This window comes from Poeciliopsis prolifica, unplaced genomic scaffold (assembly GCF_027474105.1).
Source record: "Poeciliopsis prolifica strain line A6 unplaced genomic scaffold, Auburn_PproV2 SCAFFOLD041, whole genome shotgun sequence".
NCBI lineage: Eukaryota > Metazoa > Chordata > Actinopteri > Cyprinodontiformes > Poeciliidae > Poeciliopsis > Poeciliopsis prolifica.
In genome coordinates this window covers 4,760,507-4,780,912 of record NW_026562416.1, presented here as the reverse complement: position 1 = coordinate 4,780,912, position 20,406 = coordinate 4,760,507, and the positions used below count along the sequence as shown (strand labels likewise).

Genomic DNA, 20,406 nt, shown 5'->3' with positions numbered 1-20,406 from the left:
ATACGACAATAATGAACTGAGTTTGGAAATGTGAGAAGCCTCAAGGCAAATTTATGACTGGCTTGCAGACTCTGGCTCATCCACAACACCTGGATGGCATCCTCAGAAGCTGTTAAGGATGTGAATACAAATACTGCACGCACCAATAAATTACGATCAAGAATGAATAAATCTGTGTGTGAACAGATGATTCAAATGTGCAGAACATATATTCATCTATTTGCATATTTAAATGAGGATATGTCAAGGTCTGGTATTCCCTCATCTATACTTTATCCCACACTGATTGAAAATGTGTTCAAAAAGAATTTCATACGTATGAAAAGAATTTCATATGTATAAAATTATTTTCATATGTATGTACGCATTATTGGCAATGTAACTGTACAGGATACTTCAGAGGGAAACCAATGCAAGTCTTGCAATATTAACCACTTGATGTCAAAAATTCACATAAAGCGAATTTGAACATGAGTATAGACATAAAACAACCCTAAGTAGAATACAAAATTTTAAAGAAGTAACTTAAATTCATGATAAAACTATGTTGGATTTTATTTAAGCTTTTGCAATTTGCATATATTTAGATATTTTGGTTTTATTAATTCAATTTGATTCTTAATCAAATATAGGTAAATCTTTAGGCTTACTCAATAATTATTCTCTTTAATATTTTAATTATTTAAATAAATTAAATGACACCAGAACATTAAACAAATTCATATATTCTACTATTGGAATGCTTGCAAACTTTAAATTGGAGTTTACACTGTGACTGAATGCATAACAACACTCTAAACTGTTGCATTCTGATTAAAAAAGTAAATAAATAAATAAGCGGAGCATTATAGTGTGACATTACCAGCAGGGGAATTCCTTTACGGCAGCAATGCTCTAACAAATCTGCTCGCTGCGATCTCATTTCTACTTTGTAAACACTGATTAAAGACTATTACGATCTCATCTCTCCCACAGGCTTTCTTGCATTACACACATACACCTCCATGTAGTGTTAACACATTAAGAACAGGTTCATATATGCATGTTACAGTTAACTGAAATCACATACATGTGCATGCCCCTTACTCAAGTGTTCAATATAAACCAAGAGGTGAGGTCTGAGCGTGCATATAATAGTCATAGTTGTGTTTTATTTGCAGCAGTTGAAGAAGTAGAAGGCGATTATTTTGTCTCTCAGCAGTCCACCTACTGTGTGTGCTTAACCCTCACCTGTTTTAGTGTTTCCTCCCTTGTAGGAGATCTTGTTGATGGCATCAAGCAGACGCTCTTTGTTACCGTAGGAGTTCAGCTTGAACTCAGTCCGAGCGTCGTCACTGAACTGGGCAATGGCCACCTGCCAGGGCCGGGCATAATGTCAATCCAACTTGCAATAAGTTTCAACTCATTTACATTGTTAGAGTTAGATGACTTCATTTTTTTAATGTCTACAGAGAAACACGCTGGAAAAGCTTATTCAAAATTATTGCTGGAATATTGTGGAAATTCTTTTTCAAAAACTCACTAATAAAAACTGCAGGGATTTAAACAATATAATTGTAAAACTTATATGAATTGTAGTGACACTAAAGTATTGTGGTTCATTCCCAAAAAGCACCACATAGCTGATTTGGTTGAAATAAGATTTTATTTTCAAAGAATCAAAATAGGTACAAGAGAAATTGCTTATAATTACTGGAATAAATGCAAAGGGGAAACTTGAAAATGTACAAGATTTATGTACAAGGAAAAAATCCATGAATAATAATTAATAGAGGACTACATATCAATAAAGAATTGCAATTTTTAAAAAAATATTATTTCCACTATAAAGTGACACGTTTTAGAATTGGAATCCAGAGACTTTGGTAAAACCTTGATTTTTAAAGTTAAACTGTTTCCTCTGGATTTATTCAAATCAATAGATGTAGTGATTTCTTAGGCTTTCGAAAAAAAAGTGTGTACTTTTTCTTGATTAACATATTTTCTTGCCTTTTCCATGTTTAAAACTGGACATTAAAAACAGGCCTGTAATAATCATTATATCCACAACTGTCAAAAAGCAGTTGTGGATTATTAACATATGTATAGAAATTTTAACTTAATAAAGTATTCAATGCTATAAAATGTTTTGATTTTGTTGAAAATTATTTTTAAAAAAATGTGGGACTTTGAATTTATTAACAAAATTCAAAAGGTTGAATTTTTCTTCATTTTGAAAGGGGAAATCATGATAGTGCTATGAAATATGTATTTTCAAGGTTTTCTCACAACTTGGCGAATGATGGGTCAAGAAATGTTGACCGCAGTGCAGTTTCAGAATGTGGTTTTGTATTTTCAAAAAGAAATGTCAACAAATACATAATTAGTTGACCTTCATAGTCATCTGAATTGAACAAAATATCAGAGCAAAATAAAGCTTGTTGAGAAAAATTGCAATACTGTAGACAATTTAAGCATTGAAACAAAAGAATGATTTCATTAATTAATTTCTCGGTTTTAGTTTTGTTTTTTTTTCTTTGCCAATTTCCATAATTTACAATGATTATGAATCCTTTTAAAAATCTACAGATATTTATTTTGTATGAGTCTTAAATAAGTCTATACCCCTTTCGAGAGGAAAAGCAATTTAATGTATGCAGTTTTGTGGGGATCACACATTCATTACTGACACAATAAGCTGCTGATGAAAATTATCTTCTTTATTTTGTCTCTCCTGAAATTATAGTGATGAGCAACAATTGCCGAGGCGGGATGAGAAAATTATGTGGAAGTTGTTTCCTGAGGAAAACCAGATTTTAGATCCCCTCGCTTTTCAGCAATTTTAGACTTCTTTGTTTCAAATGTCATGAACACATTTTGGTATCTGTGGTTTACTTCTTTCCTTTTGGATTTTGCTAAAGGGAATTTTCTAATTTGCAAATGATGTGCACTCTGCATGTTTGATTCAGCATAAATTTTCCAATTTGTCCTTCTGTTGCAGTATCTCTGCCCCTTGGATAAACACCGAAGCAACAATTAATTAGACTAATTCAAATCTGTTTTCAAGCCTCTTTCTAATAATATGGAAGACTCAGAAGCTGGAATGTGGAATGAATAAAACAGATACTTAGATTGAAAATTCATCAGACAAAATGTTTAGAAAAAAAATGCTTTGATAGACTTCTGCTAACTTTTATTGTTTTTGTTAAGGATTTTTGTTTTAGAATGATTTGGTCTTGTCTGGGTTACCTGTGTGCCATCTGGGCCTATCCGATCCAGAGCTCCGACGGTGCTGTACAGGAAACGGATAATCTTCAGGAAGTTGTCGTCACCGATACTCCAGGATCCATCAACTAAAAAGACCAGGTCCGCTTTGGCTGCCTTACAAACTGGAAATAATTTTTAAAAAAGCAAAACATTAATCTTTTTGTAGTTGTAAAGATGAAAAGATGTAAGATGTAAAGGCTGCTAATAGTAATACATTACATTCAAACTCTTTTTAGGCTTACTCTGGAAATCTGGTCATATAAATTCCCATTCTATGACTGATAAATAAATGCAAAGCATTTCTTGTCTTATATCAGTTGGCATATTATTGTTTTCCATCCTGCTTTTATTTCCCACCAAAGCTGTTTGTTGGTGAATTGAATTAACTGCTCAACTTCTTCAGCTGCCTGTGTTTGTTTCTCGGCTGAATCTGCTCATGCCGATGCATTTTAGATGGGAACTAATTAATCTTTGCTTTATTCAGGTCAGGTCTGGTTCTGGTTCTGTTCCCCCTGGACAGCATCTCTCTTTTGTGAAAATTAATCAAGGCACTTCAGGTTCAGGAAGGATTTTATCCCATTTCTGTTCTGCATTCAGAATAAGCTTTGAAGTAATTTAACAGGGTCAGAGTTAAGGCTCTTCCTTAGGTCAGCGATGTTCATCTGGGAGTGTTTTATAAATATGAATTATGAATAGCACTTTATTCATGCCGGACGTGTAGGTGTTATCAAGAACTAATATGGAAAATATTAAAATAAAATATTTCCATGATATTTGTCGGACTTTTTTAATGCAGCTTTCGGAAAGACATTGACAATTAAAAAAAGTTTGTATAAACTTATACAGGTGATATTTTGAACCCTCCTGTTTTATATTGATAAAAAATGGGTTAGATATTAACAGCCACAAAAACACGCCAACATTTCTTACGGCTCTGCTAGCGACTGCACTGCTGAGTCACTAGCAGATAATTGTTGAAACATCTAATTATTGGCTAAGAAAAGCCTCAGATGACATTTTCTATGTCACATAATAAATGTAAAATGAAACGCAGAAACTTAGGACATATTTATACTTTGATTCAAAATGGAAGTCTCAAACAAAAGCAAACATGTAGAAATACATGAATCAGGAAGCTTGAAAGAAAACTAATGGGACAAATGAGTTTAGAAACTTCACAGGGGATGATTGATAGACCAAGTGGTAGCAAATGCTATCCCATTTTTGTTACAAGAAACACAACTACATCCGGCTAAAACACAAAAGTACAACTTTTATAAATCCTGATTTATTCAGACATGATGAAACTAAGTTTTGGTACAAGATAAAACAAACTGCAACTTGCAGAACATTCATTCTAGCACAGCTTTAGCCATGCTCTTCTACTACAAAATTAGTCATTATATTTTTTGGTCTGTATTTTTAATGGCATTACTTTTTGGTATCTGTACCATTTTTATTAGAAGGCACAAAGATTTTTATTAGGGCATGAGGCAACGTAAGCTAAAATTTTACGAGCCAACAAACATGGCCGCTGCTGTGTGTTTTCTCACCTTATTTATATAAAACAGCTAATAGTACACTGGAGATGAAACTGATGACTCAGTGATGACAGATGTGAGGAATGTGAATTATATGTTTCACAAAATTAAAAACTATAAAATGCAAAGACTCGCTGGGCCACATTCAAAGAACTATTTTCATCCTGAGTCTGCAGTTATCTGTTATGTAACTTCCATTTAAAAACCCTGAAATCGACAATAATTATTTCAGTTTGAGCTCAATACTGTAAATGTTGGAGCTTGTCAGAAGTGTGTGTATGTGTGCATGTATTGTATGTGTGTGTGAGGGGAGGAAAAGAGCCTCTCTGTTCAAATCATGAAGCATCAGTGCAGACTGAGATCAGACTGCTTCCACTTAAGCATACATTTTACATTTTGATTGCTGTTGTCTGTAACAATCTGTGGGTGAGTATGTCCCCCACTGTCAGAGAAAAACAAAGTCATACATCTAAAAGACAGAAAGCATAGCATACAGTAGTTTGATGGGGATATAAAAACATAAATGCATAATTTAGATCATTTAAATGAGGTAATGTGCATAAATACTTATTTTTTTTTAGAATTAATCAAAATACTTAATTAATTGAAGAAATAAACCATAATGGTATTTTTTGTGTTCATGAAAACAACATTATGTTTTTGTGTTTGGCACATAGAAGAGAATTGCATTAATCTGGTAGCATTTTTGTTATGATGGTCAAATAAAAGTTATGGTCACATTTTTATAAATAAGGCTTCTTTCTGTCCTCTTAAACAAAACAACAGCACAAACTTCATACGTCAAGAGCTCTGTCAAGTTGCAATAGACATGTTGGACAAAATGAATGACAGGAAGCCTCACCTTCCTTCGCAGGAGGGATTGTGGGTGGTGGAGTGGTGGTCGGGGGCTTGGCCGGAGCTGGTGTTGGGATTGGTACTGAGTGAAGAGAAACACACAAACAGGAATTTATGAAAACCTCCAATTATGACTCCATTCCTCATACACTGACATGGCAAATAGATCTCCCTACTACAGAAATGGACATGGATCAGTGAAACACAGTTACATACGTACTCAAACAGAAAGTGTAAAATAACTACGTGCAAAGGTGTGATTTTGGCTCCTGTATAATTTGGTCCATTGATCACAGTGTGAGCTCCAGTCAAAACCCCAAGTCTGTCGTCTCAGCTTTCAACCCCTTAACTTGGTTCAGTGTGTGTGTTCTCCTCCTAAAGATACACCCACATACATACACTCGATGCTTTCAGAGCTGTTTAGGCAGTAAATCAGCTACCTAAGGCTGAGAATCACTTGTGATGGCAGGTAGGGAGCGTTCAGTAGCGGCTGCCTGCAGCGATGGGAATAGTCATTTGAGGAAATGCTCAAGCTTTCATTTGCGTCAAAACAAAGCCATAAATCATCCAGGAGGCTCACCGTAGAGCCACAGTGTGTCTGGGAGCAGCCTAAAGCAAACAAATATCTGTTTTTTCAGGGAAAGAACTTTCTGTCTTGTTGCCTTTTTTATCTCTCTATAGGTTATTTTCTTTACTCCTTCAGCCTCCTGTCTGAACCGTGTGAAAACAGACCATCTCTGACTTTCATTCTGTTTATTTTCAAATCCAGTCCTTCATCTGGCATTTCTGTGTCCTCATCTTGTGATGAATCAACCTTACATATTATGTGCATAAATACTTTGCTGTTCAGATTTCACAAACCATTAAGTGCAATAAAATCAATCAGATGTCTAATTCTGCAAACATTATGTGAAATGTGTTACTGAATTTGCAAATGAGCTTTGTTCTATGAACATCTTGTTACCTGGGTTTTTGTAGTGCAACATGTGATGTTACATGTTATACAATTTTGGAATTGTCTTTTATAAACAGATAGTGAAGTGATTAATTTAATCTTGAAAGTCCATCTTATTAGGAAGTAAGAGTCAAATACTGGCAAAAGTATTCAAATCTTTTCAGAGTTTTAAAAACATATTTTATTATGTTAAAATCAAAAACCTCGATCTATTTTGGAGAACTTTATGTGATAGACAAACAAATGAGCTCACAAATGTACAAGGATATTGAGACATGTTTCTCAATTTCTTTGATTTATAAAATCTGACAAGAATGATGTTCATATGTATTTGGCCCCTTTAATTGTGTACCTTTAAATAAAATCCAGTGCAACCAACTGGATGTCATCCAGCAGTTTTCTAATTGGTAAATAGCTTCCCAGTGTGTAACTGATACTCTGTATAAATCCAGCTGTTTTATGAAGGGCTCACAGATTAGTAAGCAAACAACACCATGAAGAACTAAAAATGGAGTGTGTGGAGGAAAACTACCACTCCACACCACTCTTAACACGTAATCCCAACAGTTATGTTGAGGGGACGCAAAGACAATGGAATTATAGCGTTAATGGGTTGGATAGAGTTAAATATATAATCATATTTGGAAAAAATCTTCATAGGCAGTTGAGCAAAAGTTCAACTTCCAGCAGAACAACCATAAACAAAGCCAGAAACTGTTAATATTGATCATATCCAAGTGTCAAATTCTCCAGACAGAATCCAATTGTTGGTCGAGAAACTTCACAAATTAAGCATAAGCTATTTTGCATAAAAGAAGAGGCAGATATGCAATCCTCTGGGAGTAGAAAGGAGGTGGAGACATTCCCCAGTGGAGTTGCAGTAGCAACTGCAGTAAGAGAAACATTAAAAACCACTAAATCACTTTCCTTCCACACTGCAATTATTTAGTACTTTGTGTTAATCTATTTCATAAAACAGCATCCATTAATGGTTGCAGCGGGAGCAAAAAATAAATAGAAAAAAAGATTTGACTATTTTTTGAAAGGCTTTTTACTTTCTAATCTTCTCCTATGTCGTTTTTCCTTTAAAAGCCTTCAAACTATTGATGTAAAATATAATGTGAAATTGTAACTTCTGGTTGCCATCTGATGTTACACATAATAAAAAAGTAATTTATTAAGCATAATTATCACTCTGGTTATAGTACCAAAAGTGTAATAGAGACAAAACTTTTTGTTGAATATCACCCTGATTTATTCAAATTAAAATGACCCTTATGGTAAACAAAATGACAAAGCAGCCCACCCATCCCAACAGCCCCCCTCCTCCTCATCTCCAGACACTGGTACTTGATTAGAGTTTGGAGCGGCTGCAGCAGAACAAAAGCCTCATTCTGAAAGACGGACGAGGACGCAGTGCTCCCACAAGGATAAAAGACATTTTCTGGCGAAAGTGACGTGATTGTACTCCAGTCTCTTCTCTTCTAAACAATAACAGCTGACAGCAGTTAGATGAAGTGTATGCGTGCATGGTGAGTGTGTTGCTGTTATATTGTGATCACACCTGCACAAGCATATTTAAAGGGGGTTTTGGATGCATTATAGCTGATGCAAATATACAGGGAGACGAGTCGAGGACATGTGGAGAATTTCTGCACGAAACATCTGCACAGATTGCAAACCGTTAATGTTTATTGCTTAATAACTAACTCATAAAACAAATCTAATGATGAACACACTAAATTTGATGCTTTTATTAGAGTCTGAAGAGATTGAGCTTCTGTGCTTCAATTTTCTTACATGTCTTCACATTTGCAGTGACAGCAGGTCCTTCAGTCCCATCCTGTAGCTGGGAGTATATGCTGATCTTATACTCTGTGTTGGGCTTCAGGTTGCTGAAACAGTGTCTGCTGGCACCTCCACCGAGCCTGGTCTCCTGCTTCTGACTACCTACAGTCGCAAACGGATAAAAAAAAAAAAAAACAGACAAAATGAACAATCAAACAACAACGAGAAATGTGATCTTTCTGCATGAATTATTATTTTGCAAAAAGTTGGAGAACCTAATAAAAACTAGATATTTCAAACTACAAAATACACAATTTCATCTGAAATCTAAGAGTATCACGGAACATTGTGATGAAAAACCACATACAAAATATGTCCAAACAAAAATGTCCAAATAATTTTGCTAAATGGGATACAACAACAAAAAAAGTCTGTAGAAATGTTGGGAAAAACAATCCGTGTTTCATGCTGGAAAAAAACAATAGAAAGAATTAATAAAAAAGCATATTGTGCTCCAATTAACAGCTTATTTAATAATAAAAATGATTTGCCTTTCAAATCAATGACATGTTGATAGCTAAAAACATGTTTTTAACACAGTTATTGAATGCAACATTGCTTAAAAACAGTTTCAGATCGGACTGAATAAGTGTGATCTTTGAGGAAGCTTTATGTTTGTACAGGAAAAACCTGGAGCTAATTTAAATAGATGTGCTAAATTTTGATCTTTAATTGTTATGTTGCTTGTGCCACTTTTCGAGTTATTTTGTTGAATTGAATTATTTCAAGTTGTCCAAATATTTTAAATATTTTAGATTTATATGTTCTGTTAACATGTCTGTTTTAAAATAGATATTTATCTTTATAGAGAAGTGTGAGGCATTTAGAGTTATTCTGGCTTTATGGTTGATTATTGTTTTGATTTATTGACAAATTCTGTAGAAAATAAAAAAAAAATCCATATTGATTTGTTTATGGAATTGACCTTCTACACAAGGATTGGGTTGGAAATCTGAGCTGCAGGAGCAATGTAGAGATATGCATAAGCCTTTTGATGACTCTGTAGGGATAATATACGGATTTATAAATGGATGAAGGAATGGACAATCTTTTTTGATGCTTCATATTCTTTTTAATGTTTCATATTCTAGGGTTGTATTTAAAAAAAAAGACTGTTTCAAAATGAAATGACTTCAGTCATTCAGGTAAATTACTGAAATGTCTGTTTCACTTTTCTGTCTACAAGCCTCAATAAGAAAAAGGATTAAAATGAAGTAAGTACAAAAAGCTGGTTGAATATTTTTACTGAAGAAATGTAGAATGATCTTTCTGTTGGTTATTGTCGCCCAGAGCTGTGATTTTGAGTGCAATGCTTGAGGGTGAATTATGAATAGATGTAATGAAAATGCTTTTAATAGACAGATCGCAAAAAAAAAAAAGTATTTTCTTTTCTTAAATGCAGTAAATATTTATGCAGATATTCGGCAAGGATTAATGGGCAATGACTATCAAAAGCTTCAAAAGATTGAAAAGCTCACTGTCAAACTAACTATGGTCTGAGAAGACATAATGCTGATGGCGAGCCACTAGAAGATCAATCTACTCTTACAATCCTAAAAAAAACAGAAAGTGTTTACAAATGGAAGCCCACAAAATAAAATTTAGGAAAATCTAATTATCACAAACCTTTTTAAACTTGTTTATTCATCAACGCTCTTCAGCACCAGAGGTTTCACCCTCATCTACTTTACAATCTGCGTTTGATATTTTGTTTAATTTTCCTAAATTTACTTTCCCCTGTCTCACTTTATAACCTTCCTTATCAAAAATGGGATAAGAAGCACATCATTCCAGTTTCTCCTGCAGCAGAAACATCTCTAGGGTAATTACATACCAGCTGTGCTGACATAAATCCTCATTTACCTCCATTGTGTGTGTTGAAAGAACCAATACATTGGAGCTCCCTGAGGAAACATGGGGAATATGTGGCTTTTATGTGACGTTAATGATTGCAGTGGTATTGCTGAAGGCCTGAAGGTGATGAATAACAGCCATTACTTTCCTATTTGGCGGATGACGGCTGTATTAAAAGTCAATCTCATCTTTGAGGCGGAGACTGAAAGGTGTACCTGGGAAATTGAAATAGAGCAACACCATCTGTTGTTTGGTGTTATTTTGGGGAGTTGGACTGTGTTATCCCTTCAAAATGAGAAAATAGACAATTATTTCCGTTTGAGGCAACAGAAAAAAAGTGTCTGGTAAATTGCGATGATAATTGTTTATATAGGAGACTGGATTTGTTTGGACAGCTGAAGTAAAAGTTCACATTGAACTGCTATAGAAACAAAAATACAAGTTTTCTAAAAACTCTGGAAGCAATTTTAAGATGTTAAGGAAATTGTCTTTTCAAAGAATGCTGAGCCAGATTATTACAGATTATAGAACAAAAACATGTCAAGCTAGCTTGAAAGACCTTGAACTGTGTCTGTGGTCAGTTCTGAATGCAAACTTGTTAAATGGAAATAGTTTCACTTCTTCTTCACTTTGGCAAAGTTTAGGAAAATGGTATAACAATAAAAGTAATAATAAAAGTCCAAGGAGCAACCTATATTTTGTGCTTTTGAGAAAATTAATATAGCAGACCTAAAACTTAAGTCTCACACATCTATGAATCACATCAGCAAGACATTGACAAGCGGGAGTAAATATGTAACTAATGGGAGAAAACTCAAAAGTAAAAATGTTTACAGATTAGCCGAAAGCTGCCTAAATTTCTCCTTCATTATATTATAAAAACACCAAACAGTTTCTATCTGCATAAAACAATTATACAAAAAAGGACACTGCAGTAAACATTTCAAGCATTTCAAAAGTAAGTCAGAAGATCAGTTTCGACAGACATTTGCATCTGCAGGGATTCTCTAAAGCAGGTTTCAGTTCTTTCCAAAACACCCACATCTCACCACAGGGTGCTTCAGACAGAAGGAGTTGTTTGGTTTTATTGTTTCAGGGAAACAATTTTCTCTCAATAAGAAAACTGACTCCAGGAGCTATTAAATGTTTAGAGAAAACTTCAGAACACCAATACCATTTCATTTTTGTCTTCTTTAAAGCATACCTCCCAGAACAGATTCAACAAGGCATAATTACTGTCAGTCATGCAACCAGAACACCTCCTCACTTAGCACCCATAATACCTCTTTGTCTTTTTTGCTCCACTTTACTCCACACAGGAAATGTAAATGTCACCAGAGCTGTAATCCAAAACCTCTTTTTTTTGACAGAAAAGCTCAGTGTTTGATTGTACAGCTAAATCTTTAAGACTGTCGGCACATCTCAAGCGGAATACAACAGAACCTCTGTGATCTTGGGCTAATTAGGAATTCAAACTCCTCCTCATGAAAGCATGCGAGTATGAATGAGCCCCTTCGTAACCAGCTCAGAAATTTGTTGTGGGAGCTCAGTATGAAATAACGAAGAGAATTACAACTGGAAATACAGTGTGATATAGCTGAGGTAATGCATAATCGCATTTAGTAGAACTCCAAGAGTTCTTTCAAAAACCTGCCAGATACTGAAATTAAGACTGATATAGTTACAAAACTTGCGTGCATGCGTTTTCATACTTTATCTCATATAATAACCTGAATAATAATAATAAAAAAAAATAAAAATGTAATTATTCTTCTTTATTTCTAAATTTGACATTTCCATTTCTATGCAGCTCCAGTGAACTCTAAATTATTATTATTGTCCTCTTATAGACTTTGTCTTTTTGCTTTTTTTGCTTTTGTGCCACTTCTATTTCAGAGTGGATTTTTAATCATAACATTAAGGTTGTAGACATAATGGTACTCACCAGTCACAGATTGAACAACCAGTCTGTAGGTACTGGCATGCCGGTGAGGCACCCACTGAGCACAAACACCAGACATCCTCACTTGATATGTGCTCAGACTGGTTACTCCAAGATACACTGTTGAAAAGGCACAGAAATATAGATAACATTAAGAAAAATATGTAGATTTCATACAGAAAACATGCAGTTTTTATTTGCTTCAGTCTTTTTTCTCCCAAAGGAATTACAGTAACTGTAAGTTACAGCAGATATCAGTTAGTGGCTCTGACTTTGTAGCAATGTTCATACATGTTTCTACATTTTAAGCAGAAATAGATCAGAAGCATAAAACTTTTTTAGATCTCTAAAAATAGTCAGTGGAGATTCATGAGCATTCTTCTCTCCATGCAGCTATAACAGTGGCACATAAAGCCACACAAACTCACATCAAAGAAACCACATGCAATCATGATTCCAACCTAAAGCATACAGCTGGTTAGCTTAAAAAACACCACACTGCATTTTCATGACGCTATTTGCAGACATGTGGAGAAATGTAGCTACACTGAGTTTGCAGCAAAAAAAAAAAGAGCAGATTTTACATAAAATCCTAAACAAACCCACACAGTCTATTTATGCAAATGGCTGGAATGGCTTTTAGATCTGACTTTAGAAAGCATCACTTGTTCTGAAAGAGACATTAAAATTCATGTTTATATAAGCTAGTAATGGCATTGAAAATCTTGGTTTACTTTACACTGAATAAAAAAAAAAAGAAATATTTTTAATTAAGTATTTAATTTATGCTCCACAACCACTTAGAAGTTCCTAGGATGAGACGAGTTATGACAACACTTGTTTTTTTTCTGGTATAAATTATTTTTAATTGAATTGAGTTGATATTCAAGGATGTAAAAACTCTTTCAGGATCTGGAATTTTTTCTAAAACGTTTACAATCAGACTTAGGAGCAATTCCGGCTTTTTGGCAAACATTGTTTTCAGATAATTTCCAAGTCTATGAAACCAAAAATATTTCAAAAAAACATTGAGTTGCTGGTGGGTCTTTACAATAAATAAGATGATAGTTTTTCATTCTATGAGTTTAATTGTACAAAAACTCCATGTTCACAAATTTATTTTTTCCAAATATTCTACAGAGACATCAAAATATACAGTTAACACATCTTTAAAAAATTCAGAAAGAAAACCCCCTCACAAGCTCTGACTGTGTGACATTGACGCATCAGTCCGCTCATCTCTTCTGGCTCACTGGTTTCATTAACATGCTGCTGAGCAATATCACAGACACTGTATTCCCCTTCTGGGACATGTATAGCCTAATCAGCCTTCCCTCTTTTAATATAAACCCATCTTTCCATCTTCTTCAGTTTACTCTCCTCTGCTCTCGGCTTTGTCTTGCAAAATGTGTCCTTTATTTAACCACCGCGAACCTGCTCATTGGTATGCAGTCAGTGAAAAATGCCACTAAGGCGTGTGTGCTATATTTAAAAAGGTACATGTTTCTGCCTTTAACTGACACTTGCCCTGCAAACAGAGTAATGAAAATGGATGATGGGGTTGGGTTGAACTGTCTGGCTCAAGGACACCATGAAAAGGACATGCTTTCTGTTAGTGGCTTTGACTTTCACAAGCTGGTGACGTCTGGGGTTCAAACAGAGCTGGACACGAATGGACCAGGCTGCTGTGAAGAGGTTAATTATAACGCAGGAGAGGAACATAAAGGTTTCAACTCAAATTATTTTAGTCAAGAGAAACTGATTAAATAATTCAGGACATACTTTCAAAGAGTTTTAGGAAGGCTTTACATCAGAAATCATAACTTTGAGCTATCATATCTTGTTAATTTAACAGCTGCTGCTGGATGTAGATGTTCAGCTGCTTTGATGATTAATTAAAGGTGATTGTTTAGATCAGCTCTACTCAAGAGTCTCTACGAGATGGTCGAGCTCCTCACCTACTTTTAATCGACTGCCCAGCAACCCTGCAAAGAAAACTCATTTCTGCCGCTTGCATTCAGGATCTCAAAAATGGACGTGACCCAAATTTCATGACCATTGGCTTTTTAGGTTTGTAGATCTATTGTACAAAAAAATCTTCTAAAATTTATTCAATTAAAGTCACTTAAATTGATCATAAACTGAGTTGATAGATTGACAGACATCTTGTTCAGTTGAAGTAAACAGTAAAACAAAATTGCAAATCAAAGGTGTTTAAGGTTTTAATTTACCTTAATACACACTAATGAAACCAGATTATTTAAGATTTTAAAATTTGCATTTCTTTTTTTTTTTCTTGTTGAATTTAAGGGGCAGTATAATGTGTTTTCCAGGTACATTACAATATGTTATAGCTCAATCAGATGACTGTGTTGCCTTCAGTGGTAATAGAAATACATCACATATGGAAATTTGACCGTGAGAAAGAAACTGTGAAGTTAAATCAAAGTAAAGGAAGCTGAACTCACAAGTCTTGGCCTTTCCTGCTAGAGCCTCGCTGGATCCTGTGGTGTAGGATGCGATGACCTTGACACTGTACTCTGTCCCACTCAAGAGGTTGAGGATCAGCATGGTGTTCACATCCTCTCCAACAAAAGTCTCCAGCGCCTGTCCAGGGGCTGCAATGGGCCAGAGTACATAAAATGAGAAGTCAGGAAGCAACAAATGGCCAGTTAGATGAAAGGGCTGGAAGGAGCATGTTTATGCATTTCATCTAAAAATATTTGGCTGAAGGAGAATGTGTGAAACTCATTCTGTATGCTACATGAAAACCGAAACGAGTCTCCAATGATCTGGCCTCATCTTGCACTTGATAGTGTCTAATGTAGCCTTAAGGCATCAGCTGCAGGGGAAGATGCTTGAGGTCAGTAGCTTAATGCTCCAGAAATCTGCTTAGCTCACTCATTTCTCCCTTCACACTTGAAGAAAACCCAGCACTAGAGAATGCTGATGACAGAGAAAGTTCTGAGTTTCAACTATTAAGTCTTAATGACTTTGAGGACCAAATGTTCATAAATCCCCACTAACGGCTAAATTTAGGTTAATAATAATAATAATAATAAAAAAAAGAATTCTCTTTGAATAAAAGTGAAGATTTTCAAGAAGCACAAGGTTTAGTTTTTGTTCATGTGCATAAATTACCAGTAAGAGGCTGGTAGACAACTCTGTAGCCCATAGTGGGCGAAGGAGGAACATCCCAGCTGATCCTGAAGCGGTTGTACCATTCTTCTGACACACGGAGGTTCCTAGGAGCTGAAAGAGGAACTGAGAGAAAGAATGCATTTTTATATATATTTTTTTTTTTACCAAAATCTTAAAAGCATTGATTTATACTGCTCTTTGCAAAATAAATAAATAAAAATAAAAAAAAAAGAAAAGAAGGAATGTTGAAATTTAAAATCAAGAGAAAAATTCAGACAAAGCAAGTCATTTTACAAATCCATTCACACAAAAATGTTTTTATTTATTTTTATTGCGTACTACGTTATTGGAGAGAAAAAGAGAAAAGCATATGGAGAAAATAAAGGGACAGAAACAAAGCCTGCAAATAATGAAGTACAACTAAATAGAAGCTCAATAAAGCTTAGTGCTATTTTCAAATGTACTACATAGAAAAAAACTCTTCATAGCGCACATCTTCTCATGCTTTTATAACTCAATATGTCCAAAATAAATTAAAACCAGCAGCTATATGAATGAAAACTGGAGAGTGGACTATGTATAGAGCTCAAAGTAGATTGTTATTATTACTATTTTTAAAATAACTTCATTCCTTTCTTGGGCTAATGTATAGGGAATTTGTGTATTGACATTCATTCATAACCTCAGCTCATTTTGAAGAAGAGCCCCTTGGTTATCATGAAACATGGATCCTCACGGATTGAAATCCCTGAGTGAATCCTCCAGCTGCTCAGTTTCACATTGATACATCTGAAAACCTCCAAACACCCTGACCATGTTCCATCACCAACGGAAATCTCTGAATTACACCGGCTCTTCTGCCTCATCTTTCCTCCTGTTGTTCGGCATTAAAAATCCAATCATACCTTTCTGCACCGAACAACCCCAATGGTTTCTGCTGCGAACTGTCGTGTTTAAATCCTCATGTTATAACCTGCTCCTCTGTTGTGTTATATATCCTCCGCTGCCCTTCCTGGACCTGAGGAGATTCCCATCATTCTCTGCTCCGTGCCATCCCTCCCACGTTGTGCTCACTGGTAATGAGAAACTGGAGGTTTAATGAAACTCTCTCGATACAGAAGGTTTTCTTGTGATTTAGCAACCATTATAGAGAGGTTTGGGTGATAACTCTGCAATTAGACTCTTCTCTGGCTAACATGAAATTGTGCATGGGTCAGTTGTTTTACTGTACTTGAGCTGGAAATAAGTCAATACATAGTTCTGAGCTTTTGCTAGAAAATAAAGCTTGTTTAATACATGGCAATGGCTTTGTAGCTTTAATTTATCGGAACCACTGTTATTAAAATATTTTAAGATCATTTTTTAAACTTAAGTAGAGACATGACTGTTGAGTCATGTAGTATTCATTAGTCCATATTCAATCCAGTCGACCCAAGACTCCAGTTTTGAAGTCGTCTCTCTTCAGGCGAGCCCATACATTTTGCACCAAATTTAGTTTTTGACTTTTATTGTTTTTGGCATCTCCTTAAACTCAATTTGATAGTGAAAAATGAAGCCTCTCCTCATTTTGATGAAGATCTTGGATCAAAACAAACTGCCATTTTGACCTGATTATAATTTCATCCATCTTAACAACAACCACCTCAATTTCATCTGAAAAGAAAAACTCCAGGTCATGACGCTAGCGCCGTTTCACTGTGGTTATAATATTTTATGGTAATGTCCAATGCTTCTTTCTCTTATTTTCAGAAAATAAGACTGGGTTAGGAAATCAAACCTAGAAAGGCTGCATCAGAGCCTCAAACATATAGTGAACCAGTCCTACCATTAAGCATATCGACTTGCTTCCCTTAGCATATTATTTTCAGTAGAATTGAACAAGACATAATGCCGCATTGAAAGTGGAATCAGTTGATTCCATCTACAAAGTCAAATTCTTTCAATGTGAAAAGATTTTTTTACATAGTAAACTTGCCACTTTAATAAGGATATGCAGACAGTTATTTGTGCATGTTCAGGTGACATTTCCTCCAACTAGTAAATGTTTCTCTTTAACAAGGGAAAAACACTGACATAGTTTTAGCCAGTTCAGAAGGAAGAGCTTTAACTTTAACCTAGATAATTTACATAACTCCACTTTTATCTTTTAAACATTGACATCGTATAATTTTCTACACTTTTGAAATGCCTCAGGTCATGGCAGAGGTATATTTCATGCATTGTTGAATGGCTACAAATCATATAAGGATGTAACTATGTCACTTGTTATTTCTTAAACGTAATTTTATATTAGATTTTAGCAATGCTGGTAACCCTATGCAGAACATTTCTTCGCTGGTCACACCACCAGATCAGAGTGAAATGTCAGTTTAAGAAATTAGCTTACTCATGAACAGAGAAATCTCACATCGTGGTTAGAAATCTCACATCTCACATCTTGAACACAAATGCAGCATTTACAGAATTAATTTGTCACAAAGGAAAACAGTGAAACGGCTGAGAGTCTCTGACCAGTTTGCAATTTTTTTTATCACTACTGAAAACTATACAGACTGTAGTTTATTGTAGTTCTTTCATGCCGGGAGTACTTATCCTACTCGCTGAATAACCTCAGAACTTCTTCAGCTAATCAACCCGTTCCACAGTGGATCAGAAGCTCAGATTAGTCGGCCTCAGCTGTCATATTATTTATCGTCGCTGTGGTTCTAAATACCCAATCACCCCCTCTGTCATGCCTCCCTCTGTGTCAAACCCACCTCTCTCCGGTTCAGATCCCAGATTACACCAGCTCCCCTTGTCTCATCATCTGTCTTCACTCTAAAAAAAAACTAATGGACCCCCTCTCTGCATTCTGTGCCATTTTTCCTCAGGGGATCATCTCATCCCTCACTTGCTAACAGGAACCATTCATCATCACCAAGTGTTGGAGACCCATCATTGAAAAATCGGGAAAACGTCGTTAAGGCCTGCTAATGTGTGTAATGCGCCGCTCAGGGAGAAGCGATGGGATGGAGGGGAAAGACAAATGACCGGAATTTGGAGTTACTTTCTAACTGAAAGTCAAGTGTTTGCTCTGTGATGCACATGCTGACAGCAAAATCATTAGCTCCTACTTGAGTATTTAAAGCAAAAAGTTTCATTTAAAAAAGATAAATAACTATCTTGCATTTTTGTCTCCAGCTCCACAGGAAAAGTAATTAATGTAGAAATTTCAGCCACAGAAACTGGCTGCTATTTTTCTGTAGTAACTTCAAATTGTTTCGGGAGTAATGAGCTGATAAGACTTTAACAGTTTGACAAAATTTGAAATGTTCTTACTTTTAAATGACAGTTTTTAAATTAACTGTGGCACTAAATGGTTTCTCTATGCATTCAGGCTTCACGACAGAAATAATTAAGTTTAATTAGATTTTAAGAAAAATGCTCTGTCAAGCAAAAACAACTGCCTACTCATTTCTGCTAATATGTTACTTATATTTCCAAAAGACTAAAACTCAGTCCAAATGACAACTCTGAGGTGAACATTCATCTCAAATCATTAAGAATTTTGTTTTCTCTTTGAGTGTCTGGCACTGATACTCCAATTCGAAAAGTGGGCTACAGCAACCATTTTCAGTTTTTTAAGTTAATGTCATTAGCTTCTTAGTCAAGCTTCTGCTAATATGCCCCCAATACATCATTACTCTCATCATATGAACTATGTGTAAAATGAGGACACATTCCAAAAAGGCAGAAGGTTTACGAGATTAGTAAATATTAAACATTTAGTTCAACAAATGCGTAGGAAATAATGAACTAAAGCATGTTAAAACACCACAGTTTACTGAACTTGGCTGTGGTTGAGTCAGATTTCTAAAGCACTGCAGGGAGGGATTACTAAAATGCAAGAGGCTGCGGTTTCAGCCAGATGCAGTTAGTTAAGGTTATATTAATATGGGGGCATTATATAACAATATTATTCCTGGCAGGGTGCCTGTATATGTGAATGTGTTAGGAACTTCTGGGAAGATAACAGCAGATGGAGAATATCAGTTTGAAGGTACCTATTTGCGTGTGATAAGCTTTTTTAAATAACTAGCTTGTGGTTAATCTAGTTCTCATTTTTTTACTCTGTTTGAATAGTCACACAATACTGAACATGTCCCTCCAAAGCCTGGATATGTATGAACATGAGGACTTCTCAAACTGTTTGCTGACGCATCTTCAATCAGACAAAGCTTAACTTTTGGCATCAGCAGGTATTAAAATTGCACCCAACCAGATCAGGCCTGAGCAGTGAAATATTTTGAGTCTCTGCCAGCAAATGAAGAATAAACATTAATGTGAACGAGGAGTCGAAATTTCAAGGCACATTTGGCCATTTCACTTTATCAAATAAAACCTCAAAGACGAGAAAAAATAATACAATATTGGTCTTTGACTGACCACTGTAAATGAAATGTTGACTCTGGACTACTGCTACCAGCAGATAAGGTACGATTATAAGTTTAAAATATATATCAAGTGACATTATGATCAGAAATAATATACATATTTGACACTCAGTGTTTCTATCCTTGACCATATTTTTAACCTAAAGAAAATGTCCCTTCAGAAGCTCATTTTTACAAAAGTAACTATTTTTACCATTTTGTCTACAGCTCAACATTTTTTTTGTTTTATGTAAGGAACATTATCCAGTGAACATTATCCACATTATAGGTGCTATTATGCATCTCAAATGATTCTGACAGTTTTGCTCACTTACTCTTATATAGATCATAGTGAAGATTCAGAAATTCACATTGACATTTTAAAACATTAAACATATTGTGCATGTAAAAAGCAATAATACAACAATAAATCAGAATTTGATAGCTTTAAAAACAAACAAAATAACTTCTATTTGGGTCCAATGTTCTTCTGCCTGAATGCAAAATTCAAATTAAACTTACTAAAATTTTTCTTTTGGTTTGACCAAATAATCTAATGTTTAAATAACTCAGTTAGGCTATTTTATTTGCTATGAACTGTCATGCCTTCTA

General features: G+C 35.1%; 1 protein-coding gene across 6 annotated transcripts in view; it reads right to left on the bottom strand.

Annotated features, from left to right (window-relative positions):
* The window catches only part of LOC129375852 (collagen alpha-1(XIV) chain-like), a 126,191-nt gene that overhangs the window by 39,163 nt on the left and 66,622 nt on the right, over positions 1–20,406 (bottom strand). For all 6 annotated transcript variants that reach the window (XM_055055200.1, XM_055055201.1, XM_055055203.1 and 3 more), the window contains 7 exons: positions 15,383–15,505; positions 14,710–14,859; positions 12,245–12,361; positions 8,398–8,547; positions 5,650–5,724; positions 3,229–3,368; positions 1,231–1,354 (listed from right to left, as the gene is read on the bottom strand). In XM_055055200.1, coding sequence (XP_054911175.1) covers positions 1,231–1,354; positions 3,229–3,368; positions 5,650–5,724; positions 8,398–8,547; positions 12,245–12,361; positions 14,710–14,859; positions 15,383–15,505 — 879 coding nt within the window. The remainder of the gene's footprint in view (positions 1–1,230; positions 1,355–3,228; positions 3,369–5,649; positions 5,725–8,397; positions 8,548–12,244; positions 12,362–14,709; positions 14,860–15,382; positions 15,506–20,406) is intronic.